The following is a 22,032-nucleotide window of genomic DNA, read 5'->3' on the forward strand; positions in this document are numbered from 1 at the left end:
ATGACATTCAGTGGGCTCACCATCACTGAATCCCCTACAATCAACACCCTGGACGCTACCACTGACAGGAAACTGAACTGGTCTAGCCATATAAACATTGTGGCTACCAGAGCAGATCAAAGGCTAGGAATCCTGTGACGTGTACTTCACCTCCTGACTCCCCAAAGCCTGCCCGCCATCTACAAGGCTCAGGTCAGGGGTGTAATGGAATACTCGCCACTCGCCTGGATGGGAGCAGCTCCATCAACACTCAAGAAGATGAACACCATCCAGTACAAGACAGCCCACTTGATTGCTACCCCTTCCACAAGCATCCAATCCCTCCACCATCGACAAACAGTTGCAGCAGTGTGTACTATCTACAAGATGCACTGCAACGACACACCAAAGTTCCTAAGGCAGCACCTTCCAGACCCACGAACACTACCATCTAGAAGGATGAGAACAGCAGATACCGGGGAACACCACCACTTAGAAATCCCCCACCAAATCACTCAGCATCCTGACTTGAAAAGATATCGCAGTTCCTTCATTGTCAAGGACTGCAGCGGTTCAAGAAGGCAGCTCATCACCATCTTCTCAGGCAAATAGGGATGGGCAATAAATGGTGGTTTAGCTGACGACGCTGTCATCCCGTAAAGGAATAAATAAAAAAGAAACTCCTCATGTCCGAGCAACATCCTCAGAAATTCCACTGCACTTTCAGCTTATTGGCATCTTTCCTACAGCAGAGTGACCGAACTTGTACACAATATTCCAAACGTAGCCTCACCGATGTCTTGATAGATACCTGATTGGTTGGAGCATCAAGGGATAGAAACATAGAAACATAGAAAATAGGTGCAGGAGTAGGCCATTCGGCCCTTCGAGCCTGCACCGCCATTTATTATGATCATGGCTGATCATCCAACTCAGAACCCAGCCTTCCCTCCATACCCCCTGACCCCTGTAGCCACAAGGCCCATATCTAACTCCCTCTTAAACATAGCCAATGAACTGGCCTCAACAGTTTGCTGTGGCAGAGAATTCCACAGATTCACCACTCTCTGTGTGAAGAAGTTTTTCCTAATCTTGGTCCTAAAAGGCTTCCCCTCTATCCTCAAACTGTGACCCCTCGTTCTGGAACTCCCCAACATCGGGAACAATCTTCCCACATCTAGCCTGTCCAATCCCTTTAGGATCTTATACGTTTCAATCAGATCCCCCCTCAATCTTCTAAATTCCAACGAGTACAAGCCCAGTTCATCCAGTCTTTCTTCATATGAAAGACCTGCCATCCCAGGAATCAATCTGGTGAACCTTCTTTGTACTCCCTCTATGGCAAAGATGTCTTTCCTCAGATTAGGGGACCAAAACTGCACACAATACTCCAGGTGTGGTCTCACCAAGGCCTTGTACAACTGCAGTAGTACCTCCCTGCTCCTGTACTCGAATCCTCTCGCTATAAATGCCAGCATACCATTCGCCTTTTTCACCGCCTGCTGTACCTGCATGCCCACTTTCAATGACTGGTGTATAATGACACCCAGGTCTCGTTGCACCTCCCCTTTTCCTAATCGGCCACCATTCAGATAATAATCTGTTTTCCTATTTTTGCCACCAAAGTGGATAACTTCACATTTATCCACATTAAATTGCATCTGCCATGAGTTTGCCCACTCACCCAACCTATCCAAGTCACCCTGCATCCTCTTAGCATCCTCCTCACTGCTAACACTGCCACCCAGCTTCGTGTCATCCGCAAACTTGGAGATGCTGCATTTAATTCCCTCATCCAAGTCATTAATATATATTGTAAACAACTGGGGTCCCAGCACTGAACCTTGCGGTACCCCACTAGTTACTGCCTGCCATTCTGAAAAGGTCCCGTTTATTCCCACTCTTTGCTTCCTGTCTGCTAACCAATTCTCCACCCACACCAATACCTTACCCCCAATACCGTGTGCTTTAAGTTTGCACACTAATCTCCTGTGTGGGACCTTGTCAAAAAGCCTTTTGAAAATCCAAATATACCACATCCACTGGTTCTCCCCTATCCACTCTATTAGTTACATCCTCAAAAAATTCTATGAGATTCGTCAGACATGATTTTCCTTTCACAAATCCATGCTGACTTTGTCCGATCATTTCACCGCTTTCCAAATGTGCTGTTATCACATCCTTGATAACTGACTCCAGCAGTTTCCCCACCACCGATGTTAGGCTAACTGGCCTATAATTCCCCGGTTTCTCTCTCCCTCCTTTTTTAAACAGTGGGGTTACATTAGCCACCCTCCAATCCTCAGGAACTAGTCCAGAATCTAACGAGTTTTGAAAAATTATCACTAATGCATCCACTATTTCTTGGGCTACTTCCTTAAGCACTCTAGGATGCAGACCATCTGGCCCTGGGGATTTATCTGCCTTCAATCCCTTCAATTTACCTAACACCACTTCCCTACTAACATGTATTTCACTCAGTTCCTCCATCTCACTGGACCCTCTGTCCCTTACTATTTCTGGAAGATTATTTATGTCCTCCTTAGTGAAGACAGAACCAAAGTAATTATTCAATTGGTCTGCCATGTCCTTGCTCCCCATAATCAATTCACCTGTTTCGGTCTGCAGGGGACCTACATTTGTCTTTACCAGTCTTTTCCTTTTTACATATCTATAAAAGCTTTTACAGTCCGTTTTTATGTTCTCTGCCAGTTTTCTCTCAAAATCTTTTTTCCCCTTCCTAATTAAGCCCTTTGTCCTCCTCTGCTGAACTCTGAATTTCTCCCAGTCCTCAGGTGAGCCACTTTCTCTGGCTAATTTGTATGCTACTTCTTTGGAATTGATACTATCCCTAATTTCTCTTGTCAGCCACGGGTGCACTACCTTCCTTGATTTATTCTTTTGTCAAACTGGGATGAACAATTGTTGTAGTTCATCCATGCAACCTTTAAATGCTTGCCATTGCATATCCACCGTCAATCCTTTAAGTGTCATTTGCCAGTCTATCTTAGCTAATTCACGTCTCATACCTTCAAAGTTACCCCTCTTTAAGTTCAGAACCTTTGTTTCTGAATTAACTATGTCACTCTCCATGTTAATGAAGAATTCCACCATATTATGGTCACTCTTACCCAAGGGGCCTCTCACGACAAGATCGCTAATTAACCCTTCCTCATTGCTCAAAACCCAGTCCAGAATAGCCTGCTCTCTAGTTGGTTCCTCGACATGTTGGTTCAAAAAACCATCCCGCATACATTCCAAGAAATCCTCTTCCTCAGCACCTTTACCAATTTGGTTCACCCAGTCTACATGTAGATTGAAGTCACCCATTATAACTGCTGTTCCTTTATTGCACACATTTCTAATTTCCTGTTTAATACCATCTCCAACCTCACTACTACTGTTAGGTGGCCTGTACACAACTCCCACCAGCGTCTTCTGCCCCTTAGTGTTACGCAGCTCTACCCATATCGATTCCACATCTTCCCGGCTTATGTCCTTCCTTTCTATTGCGTTAATCTCTTTTTTAACCAGCAACGCCACCCCACCTCCCCTTCCTTCATGTCTATCCCTCCTGAATATTGAATATCCCTGAACGTTGAGCTCCCATCCCTGGTCACCCTGGAGCCATGTCTCTGTGATCCCAACTATATCATAATCATTAATAACAATCTGCACTTTCAATTCATCCACCTTATTACGAATGCTCCTTGCATTGACACATAAAGCCTTCAGGCGCTCTTTTACAACTCTCTTAGCCCTTGTACAATTATGTTGAAAAGTGGCCCTTTTTAATGCTTGCCCTGGATTTGTCGGCCTGCCACTTTTACTTTTCTCCTTTGTACTTTTTGCTTCTACGCTCACTTTACACCCCTCTGTCTCTCTGCACTGGTTCCCATCCCTCTGTTGTGAACTAACCTGCTCACGCCTAGCCTCTTTAATTTGATTCCCACCCCCCAACCATTCTAGTTTAAAGTCACCTCAGTAGCCCCCGCTAATCTCCCTGCCAGGATATTGGTCCCCCTAGGATTCAAGTGTAACCCGTCCTTTTTGTACAGGTCACGCCTGCGCCAAAAGAGGTCCCAATGATCCAAAAACTTGAATCCCTGCCCCCTGCTCCAATCCCTCAGCCACGCATTTATCCTCCACCTCATCGCATTCCTACTCTCACTGTCGCGTGGCACAGGTAGTAATCCAGAGATTACTACCTTTGCGGTCCTTTTTCTCAACTCCCTTCCTAGCTCCCTATATTCTCCTTTCAGGACCTCATCCCTTTTCCTACCTATGTCATTGGTACCTATATGTACCACGACCTCTGGCTCCTCACCCTCCCACTTCAGGATATCTTGGACACGATCAGAAATATCCCGGACCCTGGCACCAGGGAGGCAAACTACCATCCGGGTCTCTGGACTGCGTCCACAGAATCGCCTATCTGACCCCCTTACTATCGAGTCCCCTATCACAACTGCCCTCCTCTTCCTTGCCCTACCCTTCTGAGCTACAGGGCCAGACTCTGTGCCGGAGGCACGGCCACTGTCGCTTCCCCCGGGTAAGCTGTCCCCCCCAACAGTACTCAAACAGGAGTACCTGTTGTTAAGGGGCACAGCCACCGGGGTACTCCCCATCACCTGACTTTTCCCCTTCCCCCTCCTAACCGTGACCCACTTGTCTGCCTCCCGTGGCCCCGGCGTGACCACCTGCCTTCCACTTTTCTCTATCACCTCCTCGCTCTCCCTGACCAGACGAAGGTCATCGAGCTGCAGCTCCAGTTCCGTAACGCGGTCCCTTAGGAGCTGCATCTCGATGCACTTGGCGCAGATGTAGACGTCCGGGAGGCTTGGAGACTCCAGGGCCTCCCACATCTGACACCGAGAACAGCAAACTGCCCTCACAGTCATAATGCCCCTCTCCTCAAATAGCAACAGAAAACGAATGTCAAACCTTCCTCGCCTCGCCCGCTTCTGCCTAAGCCTGTTGAGCCGAAGCCCTTAAGCCTTCACTCTACTCCCGGCTCACTCCGCAGCCCGCAAACTACGCTGCCCGCTCTATGAGGCTTTGTTCCTTTTAAATCTGCCGCGCTGCACTGCCCGACGTCACACGCCTGCGCAGTCCCGCCTCTCAGAAAGCCGTTGGAGAAAAAAAATAACGAAAATTTCAAAAATCTCTTTCTCGGCACTCCCACTCAGACTCTCAGACTCGTTCTTCGAATCAAACCCGAAGCAGGATGTCTGCCCTTTTAAATCTGCCGCGCTGCACTGCCCGACGTCACACGCCTGCGCAGTCCCGCCTCTCAGAAAGCCGTTGGAGAAAAAAAAAAATAACGAAAATTTCAAAAATCTCTTTCTCGGCACTCCCACTCAGACTCTCAGACTCCTTCTTCGATACAGTGAGATGGCAGGAATATGGGTTGAATGGGTTCTGGAATGAGCCATGATAAAATGTGAGAGCAGACTCAATGGGCTGAATGGTTTTATGGTCTTATATAACTGAAACATAGAAATCTACAGCACATTACAGGCCCTTCGGCACAGTGTTGTGCCGACCATGTAACCTACGCTAGAAGCTGCCCAGAATTTCCCCACCCCATAGCCCTCTATTTTTCAAAGCTTCATGTACCTGTCTAAGAGTCTCTTAAAAGACCCTATCGTATCCGCCACTACCACCTTCACTGGCAGTGCATTCTGCACACCCACCACTCTCCGTGTGAAAACTTACCTCTGACATCCCCCTTACTTCCAAGCACCTTAAAACTATGTCCCCTCATGTTAGTCATTTCAGCCCTGGGGAGAAGCCTCTGGTTATCCACACGATCAATACCTCTCATCATCTTAAACACCTCTATTAGGTCACCTCTCATCCTCCAACACTCCAAGGAGAAAAGGCCAAGTTAATTCAACCTACTCTCATAAGGTATGTTCTGTAATCCAGGCAACATCCTTGTAAATCTCCTCTGCACTCTCTCTATAGTATCCACATCCTTCCCGTAATGGAGTGACCAGAACTGAACACAGTACTCCAAGTGGGATCTAACTAAGGTCGTATATAGCTTTAACATTACCTCACAGCTCTTGAAGGCCAACACACCGTACACCTTCTTAACAACACTGTCAATCTGCGCAGTAGCTTTGAACGTCCCATGGACATAGACCCCAAGATCTTGCTGATCCTCCACACTGTCAAGAGTCTTACCATTAATATGAAATTCTGTCTTCAAATTTGACCTTCCAAAATGACCCACTTCACACTTATCTGGGTTGAACTCCATCAGCCACTTCTCAGCCCAGTTCTGCATCCTATCGATGTTGCGCCGTAACCTCTGACAACCTTCCAGACCACGCACAACACCAACTTTTGTGTCATTAGCAATCTTTCTAACCCACCCTTCTGGCACAGCATCCCAACTTCCACACTCAGTGCCCTAACTGATGAAAGCCAGTGTGCCAATAGCTGTGACCAATCCCATATAAAAAAGTACAGAGGGTGTTGAAAGATCTCTGACACACTGCCTCCTTCTTTCTCTGCAATCTTTTTCCTGATGGAAAGAGCACAGAGAAGATTTACAAGAGCCTGATTTATATGGAGAGGTTGAGTAGGCTACGATTTCATTCCTTGGATGATAGAGACCGAGGGGCGAGCTTATAAAGTTGTATAAAATAATTTGGAGTACAAAGAGAATGCACACATGGCCTTTTTCCCAGGGAAGGGGAACTGCTAATTTGAGAGCACAGGTTTAAGGTGAAAAGTGAAAAATTTGAGAGACCTTGAGGGGCAGCTTCTTTATGCAGAGGATGGTGGACAAGAGAAACTAACTGAGGCAGTTACAATAACGAGATTTAGAAGACATTTGGGTAAGTACAGAGACAGAAAAGTCTAGATCGGGGTAGCCAACCTTTCACATTCCATGCGTTAATTTTTTCACTCACGAGTTCAGATGCGCCATACAACTCTTGTACCCCCATTCAATTCTTGTAAAAATGTTAATCTAGAACTCATGCATGAAAAAAATCGCATCTGAACTCATGCGTGAAAAAATTGGTCTAGATGGATATGACTGAAATGTGAATAAATGGGACTCATTCAAATAGACAAGCTGGGTTTGGATAAGTCAATCTGGAGAGTCCCATGTGCATATCAGCGCTCCCCATCCCCTCAATGTTCCTGATCTGCCTGGCACATCTATATATTCTTGAGTTTCAATGTCAACACCTCTCTAGATTTATTCTCCAGCAAGTTTTCAGTCTCAATGACCCCAGCTGCCTGCCACTCCATCTCCAAAACCCAACATTGAAGTCAACTGCAGACATTTCTTCAAATTTGGTACAGCCACTCCTGATCTCTCTACTCTATTTGAACTATCTGATATTTGTCCACTGTGTATTTGTAAATGAGTAGAAATGTGTTGCCTTTGATTTGTTAAAACAACTTTCCTTTGTGCATCTCTCTGCCAAATTGCTGAAAATGAACCAAACTGTTTTCTGTTACACTTGAATGATTTGAATAATTGGGGACCCTACATTCCCAACCCCTATGTATCAGTCCTAAGACCACACATTTCTACTTTGCTTTTTCCATAAAGTATTCCGAGCCATCAGAGGAAGTGGTTGAGGCAGGTACAATATCAACATTTAATAGATAGTTGGACAGATACGTGGTTTAGCAAAGGTTTAGTGAGATATGGACAAGTATGATTAACTCAGATGGGTATGATGGTTGGCATGAACAAGGTCAGCCAAAGTGCCTGTTTTTTCTGCTGGAAGACTATCACACAATCAAAGACCCTCCTACCCCAGTAATCTCTCATCTCCCACAGCCCCACTCAAATTAGGAAGATACAGTACACACAGTACTTCAAGAACAGCTTCTATCCCGTTATCAGACCGGTCATACCATAAGACCATAAGATATATGAGCAGAATTAGGCCATTTGGCCCATCGAATCTGCTCCACCATTTCATCATGGCTGATCCATTTTCCCGCTTCGCCCAAATCTCCTGCCTTCTCCCCATATCCTTTCATGCTCTGACTAAAGCGGCCAGAGCGTGAGTGGGCCAGTGAAGGAGTGGAGCTTTGAGGCTTTGACTCGAGAGGCTTCGACAAGAAGAGGCGGAGGACAAGCTAGCTCGCAGTTAGTTTTTACAATGTCTCCTGAGATGGTGATGTGCCTCTCATGTGAGATGTGGCAGTCTTGGGAGAACTCCCCTCTCCCACAGAGTCACATCTGTCAGAAATGCATAAGGCTGGGCGATCTGGAAGACCATGTAAGGAATCTGGAGCAGCAGCTGGATGACCTTCGACTCATAAGGGAGAATGAGGCAGTCATAGATGAGAGCTACAGGGAGGTGGTCACACCTAGGCTGTCGGAAGCAGGTCGTTGGGTGACAGTCAGAGGGGGGAAAGCGAAGGTGAGCAGACAGGTAGTGCAGAGCACCCCTGTAGCCATTCTCCTGAATAATAAGTTTACTGTCCTGGATACTGTTGGCGGGGACGACCGACCAGGTGTGAGCCTGACCCTGTGGTGCAGAAGGGTGGGACGGAGAAGAGGAGAGCTGTCGTCATTGGAGACTCTATAGTCAGGGGAGCAGACAGGAGATTTTGTGGACGTGAGAAGGACACCCGCATGGTTTGTTGCCTCCCGGGTGCCAGGGTCCGGGATGTCTCTGACCGGGTGCATGACATCCTGGTATGAGAGGGAAAGCAACCAGAAGTCATGATACATGTTGGGAACAACGGCACAGGCAGGAAGAGGGATGAGGTCCTGAAGTGTGAGTTTCAGGAACTAGGCAGAAGGCTGAAGAACAGGACCTCAAGGGTGACGTTCTCAGGATTGCTGCCAGTGCTACGTGACAGAGATGGTAAGAATTGGAGGAGATGGCAGTTGAATGCGTGGCTGAGGAGTTGGTGCAAGGAGCAGGGTTTTAGATTTTTAGATCATTGGGATCTCTTCTGGGGAAGGTGGGACCTGTACAGATTGGATGGGTTGCACCTGAACTCGAGGGGGAGCAATATCCTTGCAGGTAGGTTTGCTAGCATGGTTCGGGAGGGTTTAAACTAATTTGTGAGGGGGATGGGACCCAGAGCGATAGAGCAGTGAAAGAAGTGCATGGAGTAAAGCCAGATCTGACATACAGAGAGGGTTTGAGGAAAGAGAAGCAGAATAAATGGTGTAAAGACAGTAAGGTAGAAGGGCTGAAATGTGTGTACCCCAATGCAAGAAGCATCAGGAACAAAGGTGATGCACTGAGAGCTTGGATACATACATGGAATTATGATGTAGTGGCCATTACAGAGACTTGGCTGGCACCAGGGCAGGAATGGATTCTCAATATTCCTGGATTTCAGTGCTTTAAAAGGGATAGACAGGGTGGAAAAAGGGGAGGAGGGGTGGCATTACTGGTCAGGGATACTATTACAGCTACAGAAAGGGTGGGTAATGTAGCAGGATCCTCTTTTGAGTCAATATAGGTGGAAGTCAGGAACAGGAAGGGAGCAGTTACTCTACTGGGGGTATTCTATAGGCCCCCTGGTAGCAGCAGAGATACAGAGGAGCAGATTGAGAGGCAGACTTTGGAAAGGTGCAAAAATAACAGGGTTGTTATCATGGATGACTTTAACTTCCCTAATATTGATTGGCACCTGATTAGTTCCAAGGGTTTAGATGGGGCAGAATTTGTTAAGTGTGTCCAGGATGGATTCCTGTCACAGTATGTGGACAGGCCGACCAGGGGGAATGCCATACTAGATCTAGTACTAGGTAATGAACCGGGTCAGGTCACAGATCTCTCAGTGGGTGAGCATCTGGGCGACAGTGACCACTGCTCCCTGGCCTTTATGATTATCGTGGAATAGGATAGAATCAAAGAGGACAGGAAAATTTTTAATTGGGGAAAGGCAAATTATGAGGCTATAAGGCTAGAACTTGCGGGTATAAATTGGGATGATGTTTTTGCAGGGAAATGTACTGTGGACATGTGGTCGATGTTTGGAGATCTCTTGCGGGATGTAAGGGATAAATTTGTCCCGGTGAGGAAGATAAAGAATGGTAGGGTGAAGGAATCATGGGTGACAAGTGAGGTGGAAAATCTAGTCAGGAGGAAGAAGGCAGCATACATGAGGTTTAGGAAGCAAGGTTCAGATGGATCTATTGAGGAATATAGGGAAGCAAGAAAGGAGCTTAAGAAGGGGCTGAGAAGAGCAAGAAGGGGGCATGAGAAGGCCTTGGCGAGTAGGGTAAAGGAAAACCCCAAGGCATTCTTCAATTATGTGAAGAAAAAAAGGATGACAAGAGTGAAGGTAGGACCGATTAGAGATAAAGGTGGGAAGATGTGCCTGGAGGCTGTGGAAGTGAGCAAGGTCCTCAATGAATACTTCTCTTTGGTATTCACCAATGAGAGGGAACTTGATGATGGTGAGGACAATATGAGTGAGGTTGATGTTCTGGAGCATGCTGATATTAAGGGAGAGGAGGTGTTGGAGTTGTTAAAATACATTAGGACAGATAAGTCCCCGGGGCCTGACGGAATATTCCCCAGGCTGCTCCACAAGGCGAGAGAAGAGATTGCTGAACCTCTGGCTAGGATCTTTATGTCCTCGTTGTCCACGGGAATGGTACCGGAGGATTGGAGGGAGGCGAATGTTGTCCACTTGTTCAAAAAAGGTAGTAGGGATAGTCCGGGCAATTATAGACCAGTGAGCCTTACGTCTGTGATGGGAAAGCTGTTGGAAAAGATTCTTAGAGATAGGATCTGTAGGCATTTAGAGAATCATGGTCTGATCAGGGATAGTCAGCATGGCTTTGTGAAGGGCAGATCGTGTCTAACAAGCCTGATAAGAGTTCTTTGAGGAGGTGACCAGGCATATAGATGAGGGTAGTGCAGTGGATGTGATCTATATGGATTTTAGTAAGGCATTTGACAAGGTTCCACACGGTAGGCTTATTCAGAAAGTTAGAAGGCATGGGATCCAGGGAAGTTTGGCCAGGTGGATTCAGAATTGGCTTGCCTGCAGAAGGCAGAGGGTGGTGGTGGAGGGAGTACATTCAGGTTGGAGGATTGTGACTAGTGGTGTCCCACAAGGATCTGTTCTGGGACCTCTACTTTTCGTGATTTTTATTAACGACCTGGATGTGGGGGCAGAAGGGTGGGTTGGCAAGTTTGCAGACGACACAAAGGTTGGTGGTGTTGTAGATAGTGTAGAGGATTGTCAAAGATTGCAGAGAGACATTGATAGGATGCAGAAGTGGTCTGAGAAGTGGCAGATGGAGTTCAACCTGGAGAAGTGTGAGGTGGTACACTTTGGAAGGACAAACTCCAAGGCAGAGTACAAAGTAAATGGCAGGATACTTGGTAGTGTGGAGGAGCAGAGGGATCTGGGGGTACATGTCCACAGGTCCCTGAAAGTTGCCTCACAGGTGGATAGGGTAGTTAAGAAAGCTTATGGAGTGTTAGCTTTCATAAGTCGAGGGATAGAGTTTAAGAGTTGCGATGTAATGATGCAGCTCTATAAAACTCTGGTTAGGCCACACTTGGAGTATTGTGTCCAGTTCTGGTCACCTCACTATAGGAAGGATGTGGAAGCATTGGAAAGGGTACAGAGGAGATTTACCAGGAGGCTGCCTGGTTTAGAAAGTATGCATTATGATCAGAGATTAAGGGAGCTAGGGCTTTACTCTTTGGAGAGAAGGAGGATGAGAGGAGACATGATAGAGGTGTACAAGATAATAAGAGGATTAGATAGAGTGGATAGCCAGCGCCTCTTCCCCAGGGCACCACTGCTCAATACAAGAGGACATGGCTTTAAGGTAAGGGGTGGGAAGTTCAAGGGGGATATTAGAAGAAGGTTTTTTACTCAGAGAGTGGTTGGTGTGTGGAATGCACTGCCTGAGTCAGTGGTGGAGGCAGATACACTAGTGAAGTTTAAGAGACTACTAGACAGGTACATGGAGGAATCTAAGGTGGGGGCTTATATGGGAGGCAGGGTTTGAGGGTCAGCACAACATTGTGGGCCGAAGGGCCTGTACTGTGCTGTACTATTCTATGTTCTATGTTTTAATCAAGAATATATCAACCTCTGCCTCAAATATACATAAAGACCTGACCTCCACAGCTCACTGTGGCAAAGAATTCCTCAGACTCATCACTCTCTGGCTAAAGAATTTCCTCCTCATCTTCGTTCTGAAAGGATGCTCCTCAATTCTAAAGGCTGTGTCCTCTGGTCTTCGTCTCTCCCAGCACTGGAAACATCCTCTCCACATTCACTCTATCAATGCCTTTAACCATTTGATCGGTTTCAATGAAGTCACCCCTCATTCTTCTGAATTCCAGCAAATACAGGCCCAAGCCATCAAATGCTCTTTACATGAAAAACCATTCAATTCTGGAATCATTTTCGTGAACTTCCTTTGAACCCGCTTCAGTTTTAGCACACCCTTTCTCAGATAAGGGGCCCAAAACTGCTCACAATACTCTAATTGAGGCCTCACCAGTGTTTTATAAGACTCAACATTATATCCTTGCTTTTATATTCTAGTTCTCTTGAAATGAATGCTAACATTGCATTTGCCTTCCTCACCACAGACTCAGCCCACAAATTAACCTTCAGGGAATCCTGTACAGACTCCCAAGTCCCTTTGCATCTCAGTTTTTTTGTATTCTCTCTCCATTTAGAAAATAGTCAACCCGTTCATTTCTTCTAACAAAGTGTATGACCACACACTTCCCAACACTGTATTCCATCTGCCATTTCTTTGCCCATTCTCTAAAATTTGTCCCTCCTTCCATAGCCTACTTCCTCAAAACTACCAGCCCCTCCACCAATCTTCATATCATCTGCAAACTTTGCAACAAAGCCATCAATTCCATCATCCAAGTCATTAACCCTAACTCTAATGTAGAAAGAATCGGGTCCCAACACAGAGGTCTATGGGACACCAGCAGCCAACCAGAAATGGCTTTCTTTGCCTCCTGCCAGTCAGTCACTGCTTTATCCATGCAAGAATATTTCCTGTAATACCACGGGCTTGTAGCTTGTTAAGCAGTGTCATGAGTGGCACCTTATCAAAGGCCTTCCCAAAACCCAAGTACACAACATTAACCAATTCTCCTTTGTCTATCCTGCTTGTTATTTTTTCAAAGAATTCCACTGGATTTGTCAGGCAAGATTTTCCTTTGAGGAGACCATGCTGACTACCGCCTATTTTATCATGTGCCTCCAACGACTCCAAAACCACACTCTTAACTATTGATTCCTACATTTTCCCAACCACTGAGGTCAGACTAACTGGCCTATTATTTCTTCTCTTCGGTCTCTCTCTATTCTTGAAGAGTGGAGTGACATTTGCAATTTTCCATTCTTGCGGAACCATTCTAGATTTTTGAAAGATCATTACTAATGCCTCCACAATCTCTTCAGCCATCTTCCAGAACTCTGGGCTGTTCACCATCTGGTCCAGGTGACTTTTCATTTTCCCAAGAACCTTCTCTCTAATAATAGTAACTTCACATACTTCTTGACCCCTGACACCTGGAACTTCCACCATACTGATGCAAAATACTTATCCTGCTTTTAGCTATAATCTTCTTTCAGCCATGATTCAGTGATGCCTACAACATCATATCTGCCAACCTGTAGCTGTGCAGCAAGTTCATCTACCTTATTCCACATGCTGCACGCGTCCAAATACAACAACTTCAGTCCTGTATTCACCCTTTTGATTTTGTCCGCCTTTTACGTTGTAACTCATCACATTGACTGCAATTTTGCCTTATCAACATCTCTCCTCACTGCACTGCATCTTTTTGCAAACCAGCTACCTCACCTTCAGCACTATTGTCTGCCTTCCCTATGATACTTGCATTGAAATATATGCAGCTCAGGACATTAGCCAACCCGTGCTCAACCTTTTGATTCCTAACTTTATCCGCGGTCTTACCAACATCTACCTCCACAACCTCTCCACTAACCGTTCTGGCACTCTGGTTCCCAGTGCCCTGTAACTCTGGTTCAAACTCAAGTGTGCAGCATTAACAAACCTTCCCGCTTGTCCAGTCCAGTTCAGGTGCATACCGTCTATTCTGTACAAGTCCCACCTTCCCTGGAAGAGAGTCCAATGATTGAAAAATCTTATGCCCTCCCTCCTACACCAACTCCTTAGCCACATATTAACCTATAATTTTCCTAGTTCTGGCCTCACTAGCATGTGGCACAGGTAGTAATCCTGAGATCACAACTCTGGAGGTCCTGCCTTTCAGCCTAGCAACCTCCCTGAACTCACAATGCAAATCCTCGTCACTTATCCAAACCACGTCATTGGTACCTACATGGACCACAAATTCTAGTTGTTCAGCTTCCCACTTAAGAATGCTGAGTACCGGATCGGACTTATCCCGGACCCTGGCAGCCGGGAAGCAACATACTAACCAGGTTTCTCATTCTTGCCCACAGAACCTCCTGTCCGTTCCCCTAACTAACGAATCCCCTATCACCACAGTGTGCCTCTTCTCCTCCCCATCACCCTTCCCTTCTGAGTAACAGAGGCAGACTCAATGCCAGTGACTCACCCACCGTGACTTTCCTGTTCGGTCATCCTCCCCAAACAGTATCCAAAGTGCTATACCGTTGTTGAGGGGGAAGTCACAGGCGCACTCTGCACTGGCTCCTTAGCCTTTTCCCCTTCTTGACTGTCACCCAGTTTCCTGTGTCCCGCACCTTGGGTGTAACTACCTCTCTATATGTCATATGCTAAAAAGTGAACTTCTGATCTCCCAATCTACCCCTATGTCATTACACTTTATGTTACTACCCGTACTGCTCTTTCTCTGTAACTGCACGACTATGCTTTGCATTCTCTTATTTTTTTTAATCCTGATGTATTAAATACTGAATGATCTGTCTGGATCACATGCGAGCAAAAGCTTTTCACTGTATCCTGGTGAAGGGCCTTGGCCTGAAATGTCAATTCTCTCCAAAACACAAAATAATCTGCAGTTGCTGGGGTCAAAGCAACACTCACAACACGCTGGAGGAACTCAGCAGGTCGGGCAGCATCAGTGGAAAAGATCGGTCGACGTTCCGGCCCGAAACGTCGACCGATCTTTTCCACTGATGATGTCAATTCTTTCTTCTTTTCCGCAGATGTTGCCTAATTTACTGAGTTACTCCAGCATTTTGTGGATGTCACTGTCTCCTAGTATACATGACAATAATAACACCAAATATTCCACCCAGACAACATCCTGGAGAATATCCTCTGAACCCTCTCAAATCTTTCCTACAAAACTAAAACCAAACACAGTTCTACAGCTACTGTCTAACCAATATTTATAGAGCTTCATCATCACATCTTCTGGTGCTAACATCTCCAGGGATATTTGTACACTGTGGACCCTCTATTCATCATCATTCATTATGTCCAACCTGATTAGTCCTCCCAAAGTTTATCATACCACAGGATTAAATTCCTACCATTCTTACTATTCTCACCCTATCAACTGATCATTAGCACCCTGTAGTCCATAAACAAACTCAAAGGACTCTACCAATTTTGAAAATTTACTAGCCTACAATTTGTCTTTCCATTCCAAAACAGAGAAAGATGATCCTCCTCCACAAGCCACCAAACTATTCAGCCACCCCTCCCTTGTCAACCTACATATCATAAGGATAAAGGTTCCCTCCCTCCCTCCCTCCCACTCAACTTTCCCATAACCCCTTCCGCATCAGGCTGAAGGAAACCCCCAACCACCCCACTTCCCCTACTCACACATCAACAGGCCCTCTGCTCCAAGCCCACCTCCTCCCTCCCTCCCTGCACCTCCAGCCCACCCCCTCCCTCTCCTGTACTCCACCCGCCCTTCCCTCGCCCCACACCCCTTCCTTCCCCGGCACCCCCTCACACAGCCTACACTGAGCCGTTCCCACCCGTCCCCTCCCCACTAGATCCCTGGCCCCCGTCCCCTCCCCACTGGATCCCTGGCCCCCGTCCCCTCCCCACTGGATCCCTGGCCCCCGTCCCCTCCCCACTGGATCCCTGGCCCCCGTCCCCTCCCCTCTCCGTACACCCCTCTCCACCATACCGTTCCCACTGTTCCCCCCACACTCACACATCAAGAGGCTGAAGGCCACCACTCCGAGTAAGCCCTGGATGAACATGCCGAAGTTACCCATCAGGGCGCCATTCTCGCAGCCGCGCGGACGGCCGGCAGTTCCGACCGGAACGCTCAGATTGGTGGCGATGGAGCCAGGCGACAGCTCACCGATCGCCATAGTCTCCCGTCGGGAGGCTGCCCAACTCCCGGCCTTGGCTTCGGCCACCCACCCTAGGCCGTCTCCCTAACCATTCTGGGAAATGTAGTGCGTGTTTGAAGCATCATGGGAATTGTAGTCCACCTGGCAACTATGGGAACTGTAGTTTTATTGTGTGTGTGTGTGTGTGTGTGTGTGTGTGTGTGTGTGTGTGTGTGTGTGTGTGTGTGTGTGTATGTATGTGGGTGGTGGGGGCGGGGCGGTGTTAGTGCTGTGGTACACTGTAGGGAATGTAATGATTGTGGGAGATTTTAATTTTCCACACATAGACTGGGAAACCCGTTCTGTAAGAGGGCTGCAAACACGCGGAAATCTGCAGATGCTAGAAATTCAAACAACACACATCAAAGTTGCTGGTGAACGCAGCAGGCCAGGCAGCATCTCTAGGAAGAGGTACAGTCGACGTTTCAGGCCAAGACCCTTCGTCAGGACTAACTGAAAGAAGAGATAGTAAGAGATTTGAAAGTCCACATCCAGCCCATCCCTCCCTCTCCTGTACCCCACCCACCCTTCCCTCGCCCCTCACCCCTTCCTTCTCTCGCCCCTCACCCCTTCCTTCCACAGCACCCCCTCACACAGCCTACACTCAGCCATTCCCACCTGTCCACTCCCCACTGGATCCCTGGCCCCTGTGAAGAGATTTGAGTTGACTGTACCTCTTCCTAGAGATGCTGCCTGGCCTGCTGCGTTCACCAGCAACTTTTATGTGTGTCGCTGTAAAAGGGCTGGATGGTTTGGAGTTTGTAAAAGGTATGCAACATAGTTTTTCGCAGCAATACACAGAGGTACCAACTAGAGAAGGGGCAGTGTTGGATCCTGTTAGGGAATGAGATAGGGCAGGTGACGGAGGTTTGTGTTGGGGAGCACTTCGGGTCCAGTGATCACAATACCATTAGTTTCAATATAATTATGGAGAAGGATAGGACTGGACCCAGGATTGAGATTTTTGATTGGAGAAAGGCTAACTTTGAAGAGATGCAAAAGGATTAGAAGGAGTGGATTGGGACAATTTGTTTTATGGGAGGGATGTAATAGAGAAATGGTGGTCATTTAAAGGTGAAAATTTGAGGGTACAGAATCTTTATGTTCCTGTTAGGTTGAAAGGAAAGGTTAAAAGTTTGAGAGAGCCATGATTTTCAAGGGATATTGGAAACTTGGTTCGGAAAAAGAGATATCTACAATAAATATAGGCAGCTTGGAGTAAATGAGGTGTTCGAGGAATATAAAGAATGAAAAAAGAATCTTAAGAAAGAAATTAGAAAAGCTGAGAGAAGATATCAGGCTGCTTTGGCAAGTAAGGTGAAAATAAATCCAAAGGGTTTCTATAGTTATATTAATAGCAAAAGGATAGTGAGGGATAAAATTGGTCCCTTGGAGAATCAGAGTGGACGGCTATGTGCGGAGCTAAAAGAGATGGGGGAGATTTTGAACAATTTCTTTTCTTCGGTATTCACTAAGGAGAGGGATATTGAATTGTGTAAGGTAAGGGAAACAAGTAGGGTAGTTATGGAAACTATGATGATTAAAGACGAGGAAGTACCGGCACTTTTAAGGAATATAAAACTGGATAAGTATCTGGGTCCTAACAGGATATTCATTAGGACCTTGAGGAAAGTTAGTGTGGAAATAGCAGGGGCTCTGACAGAAATATTTCAAATGTCATTAGAAACGGGGATGGTGCTGGAGGATTGGCGTATTGCTCATGTTGTTCCATTGTTTAAAAAAGGTTCTAAGAGTAAACCTAGCAATTATCGGCCTGTGAGTTTGACGTCAGTGGTGGGTAAATTGATGGAAAGTATTCTTAGAGATGGTATATATAATGATCTGGATAGACAGGGTCTGATTAGGGACAGTCAACATGGATTTGTGCATGGAAGGTCATGTTTGACAAATCTTACTGAATTTTTTGAAGAGGTTACTAGGCAAGTTGACAAGCGTAAGGCGGTGGATGTTGTCTATATGGACTTCAGTAAGGCCTTTGTCAAGGTTCCACACAGAAGGTGAGTTAGGAAGGTTCAATCGTTAGGTATTAATATTGAAGTAGTAGTATTGAAGTAGGTTCAATCGTTAGGTATTAATATTGAAGTAGGGTATTGAAGTAGTAGCAGTGGCTGGATGGGAGACGCCAGAGAGTAGTGGTGGATAACTGTTTGTCAGATTGGAGGTTGGTGACTAGTGGTATGCCTCAGGGAACTGTACTGGGTCCAGTGTTGTTTGTCATATATATTAATGATCTGGATGATAGGGTGGTAAATTGGATTAGTAAGTATGCAGATGATACTAAGTTAGGTGGCGTTGTGGATAATGAATTAGGTTTTCAAAGCTTGCAGAGAGATTTAGGCCAGTTAGAAGAGTGGGCTGAAAGATGGCAGATGGAGTTTAATGCCGATAAATGTGAGGTGCTACAATTTGGTAGGACTAATTAAAATAGGACATACATGGTAAATGGTAGGGCATTGAAGAATGCTGTAGAACAGAGGGATCTAGGAATAATGGTGCATAGTTCCCTGAAAGTGGAATCTCATGTGGATAGGGTGGTGAAGAAAGCTTTTAGTATGCTGGCCTTTATAAATCAGTGCATTGAGTATAGGAGTTGGGATGTAATGTTGAAATTGTACAAGGCATTGGTGAGGCCAAATTTGGAGTATTGTGTACAGTTCTGGTCACCGAATTATAGGAAAGATGGCAACAAAATTGAGAGAGTACAGAGAAGATTTACTAGAATGTCACCTGGGTTTCATCTCCTAAGTTACAGAGAAAAGTTGAACAAATTGTGTCTTTATTCTTTGGAGTGTAGAAGGTTGAGGGGGGACTTGATAGAGGTGTTTAAAATTATGAGGGGGATTGATAGAGTTCACGTGGATAGGCTTTTTCCATTGAGAGTGGGGGAGATTCACACAAGAGGACATGAGTTGAGAGTTAAAGGGCAAAAGTTTAGGGGTAACATGAGGGTGAACTTCTTTACTCAGAGAGTGGTAGCTGTGTGGAACGAGTTTCCAGCAGCAGTGATAGAGGCAGGTTCGATGTTGTTGTTTAAAGTTAAATTGGATAGATATATGGACAGGAAAGGAATGGAGGGTTATGGGCTGAGTGCAGGTCGGTGGGACTAGGTGAGAGTAAGAGTTTGGCATGGACTAGAAGGGCCGAGATGGCCTGTTTCCGTGCTGTAATTGTTATATGGTTATATAGTGCTCTTTCGGTGTATCCTGGGGCCTGTCGTCCACTCAGCCTGTGAGGACAAAATGATAGTTTTAAAGATGACGGAGGCATGTCTAGTAGAATAATTGTGCAAACACGAGGAAATCTGCAGATGCTGGAAATTCAAGCAACACACACAAGATGCAGGTGGAACGCAGCAGGCCAGGCAGCATCTATAGGAAGAGGTACAGTCGACGTTTCGGGCTGAAACATCGACTGTACCTCTTCCTATACATGCTGCCTGGCCTGCTGCGTTCCACCAGCATTTTGTGTGTGTAGCAGAATAACTGTGATAGGTACAGACAATGAGGTTGGGGCGGTGTCTGTGGAGGGAAACGGACATTCAGCGTTTCCGGTTGAAACGCTTCATCTGGAACTGCTGCAATATCTGTATCCCGACTCCGCGAGATAGATTGTTGGTGGGGACAGTAAGAGGGCGAGGGAACCTGTCCTGCAAATGTCCAGAGGAAGTGATTAATCAGAAGTTAGAAAATTCGAGATGGAAAATGAAATGCTCTTCTTCTGTGGTATATTGGGGCTCGTTATAAAACACAAACCAATAGGTAAGAGAATTAAAATAAGCTACCAGAAACTCAGGGTCACCCATCAGACTCTGCAAAGGGTTCACCATATTTCTGTTCTCCAAGACAGACCACATTGCGAGTATCAAATGAAGTTCGTGGATTGGTAGAATTGTAAATGAGTCACTGCTTAACTTCAGAAAGATTCCTTGGGTGCCTGGATGGTGTAGAAGACAGTTGAAAGTGTTCTGCCGACCCTTTAACGTACTCCAGAATCAATCTAACCAATGATCTGGATGATCACAGAACATAGAACGTTACAACAGAGGAACAGGCCCTTTGTCCCACATTATTGTGCTGAACCAAAGGAATCAAATGCCTACCACCCAGGACATGCCCTCCTCTCTCTGTTACCATCAGGTAGGAGATACAGAAGCCTGAAGACACACACTCAGCGATTCAGGAACAGCTTCTTCCCCTCTGCCATCCGATTCCTAAATGGACATTAAAAACTACCTTACAACTTTAAAAAAAACTCTGTTTTTGCACTACTTATATAATTTAACTATTTAATATACTGTACATATACTTACTGTAGTTCAGTTATTTATTTATTTTGCCGTAAAGTTAACAAATGTCATGACGTGTGCCAATGTTGTTAACCTGATTCTGATTCTGCCTACAGCCTATACAAAGCTCAAAGTACAGTACATTTATTATCAAAATATATGTGTGTGTGTGTGTGTCACCATATACAACCCTGAGATTCATTTTCTTGTGGGCATTAAGTGTAGATACTAGAAACACAGCAGAATCAATGGAAGATTGTTCATAATACGATGCACAATAACTGATGTGCAAAAGACAATATTCGGTGCAAATACAAAATAAGAAAAACACAATAATAATAATAAATAAATAAGCAATAAATATAGAGAAAACGAGTTGTAGATTCCCTGAAAGTGAGTCCATAGGTTGTGGGAACTGCACAGTGATGGGGCAAGTGAAGATGAGTGAAGTCATCACCTTTGGTTAAAGAGCCTGATGGTTGTGGGTTAATAACTGTTCCTGAACCTGGTGGTGTGAGTCCTGATTCTCCTGTACCTTTTTCCTGATGGTTGTGGGTTAATAACAGTTCCTGAACCTGGTGGTGTCAGTCCCGATGCTCCTGTACCTCCTTCCTGATGGCAGCAGCAAAAAGAAAGTGTGACCTGAATAATGACGGATGTTGCTTTCTTGTGAAAGTGCTCTCTGTAGATGTTCTCAATGGTGGGGAGAGCTTCCCAAAGATGGAGTAGGCCATATCCACTACTTTTTTTGGACTTTCCCATTCAAGGGCATTGGTGTTGGTGTTTCTATACCAGAATATCCATATCCTTCCATTTATAACCCAATATAAATGCCTCTTAAAAGTTGCTGATGTTTCTGCCTCTACTAACACCCCAGTCAGTGCATTCCAGGCACCCACCACTCTCTGTGTAAAAAAAACTTGCCCTTCACATCTACTTGGAAATTACCCCCTCTCACCTTAAATGCATGCCCTCTGGTATTACATTTCAACCCCGGGAATAACATAGTCTATCTATATTGGTTATATTGGACCGAGTGCAGCTCAGTGGGACTAGGTGACAGTAGGAGTTCGGCGTGGACTAGAAGGGCCGAAATGGCCTGTTTCTGTGCTGTGATTGTTATATGGTTATATGTGGTTATATCTACTCTATCGGAGCCTCTCAAAACTTTATTACCGTCTATCAGATCTCCTCTCAGCCTCCTCCACTCCAGAGAAAGTAACCCAAGTTTGTCCAGCCTTTCATTATACATGTGCCCTCTAACTAGGCAACATCTCTTCTGCAGCCTTTCCAAAGCCTCGACATCCTTCCAGAACATAACTTCCTGACTTTTGAACTCAGTACCCCAACTAATAGAGACAAGCATGCCATATGCCTCCTTAACCACCCTATCAACTTATGTAGCCACTTTCAGGAAGCTATGAACTTGGACCACAAGATCCCTCATCAACATTGTTAAGGGT

At 45.8% G+C, this 22,032-nt stretch overlaps 1 protein-coding gene across 1 annotated transcript in view; it reads right to left on the minus strand.

Annotated features, from left to right (window-relative positions):
• stimate (STIM activating enhance) overlaps positions 1–16,299 on the minus strand; it is a 102,541-nt gene extending 86,242 nt beyond the window's left edge. The window contains exon 1 of the mRNA XM_063068308.1: positions 16,080–16,299. Within this exon, the coding sequence (XP_062924378.1) occupies positions 16,080–16,242 (163 nt within the window). The 5' untranslated portion in view covers positions 16,243–16,299. The remainder of the gene's footprint in view (positions 1–16,079) is intronic.
• Between the last annotated feature and the right edge of the window lie 5,733 nt (positions 16,300–22,032).

Source organism: Mobula hypostoma, chromosome 15 (assembly GCF_963921235.1).
Source record: "Mobula hypostoma chromosome 15, sMobHyp1.1, whole genome shotgun sequence".
NCBI classification, from domain to species: Eukaryota; Metazoa; Chordata; class Chondrichthyes; order Myliobatiformes; family Myliobatidae; genus Mobula; species Mobula hypostoma.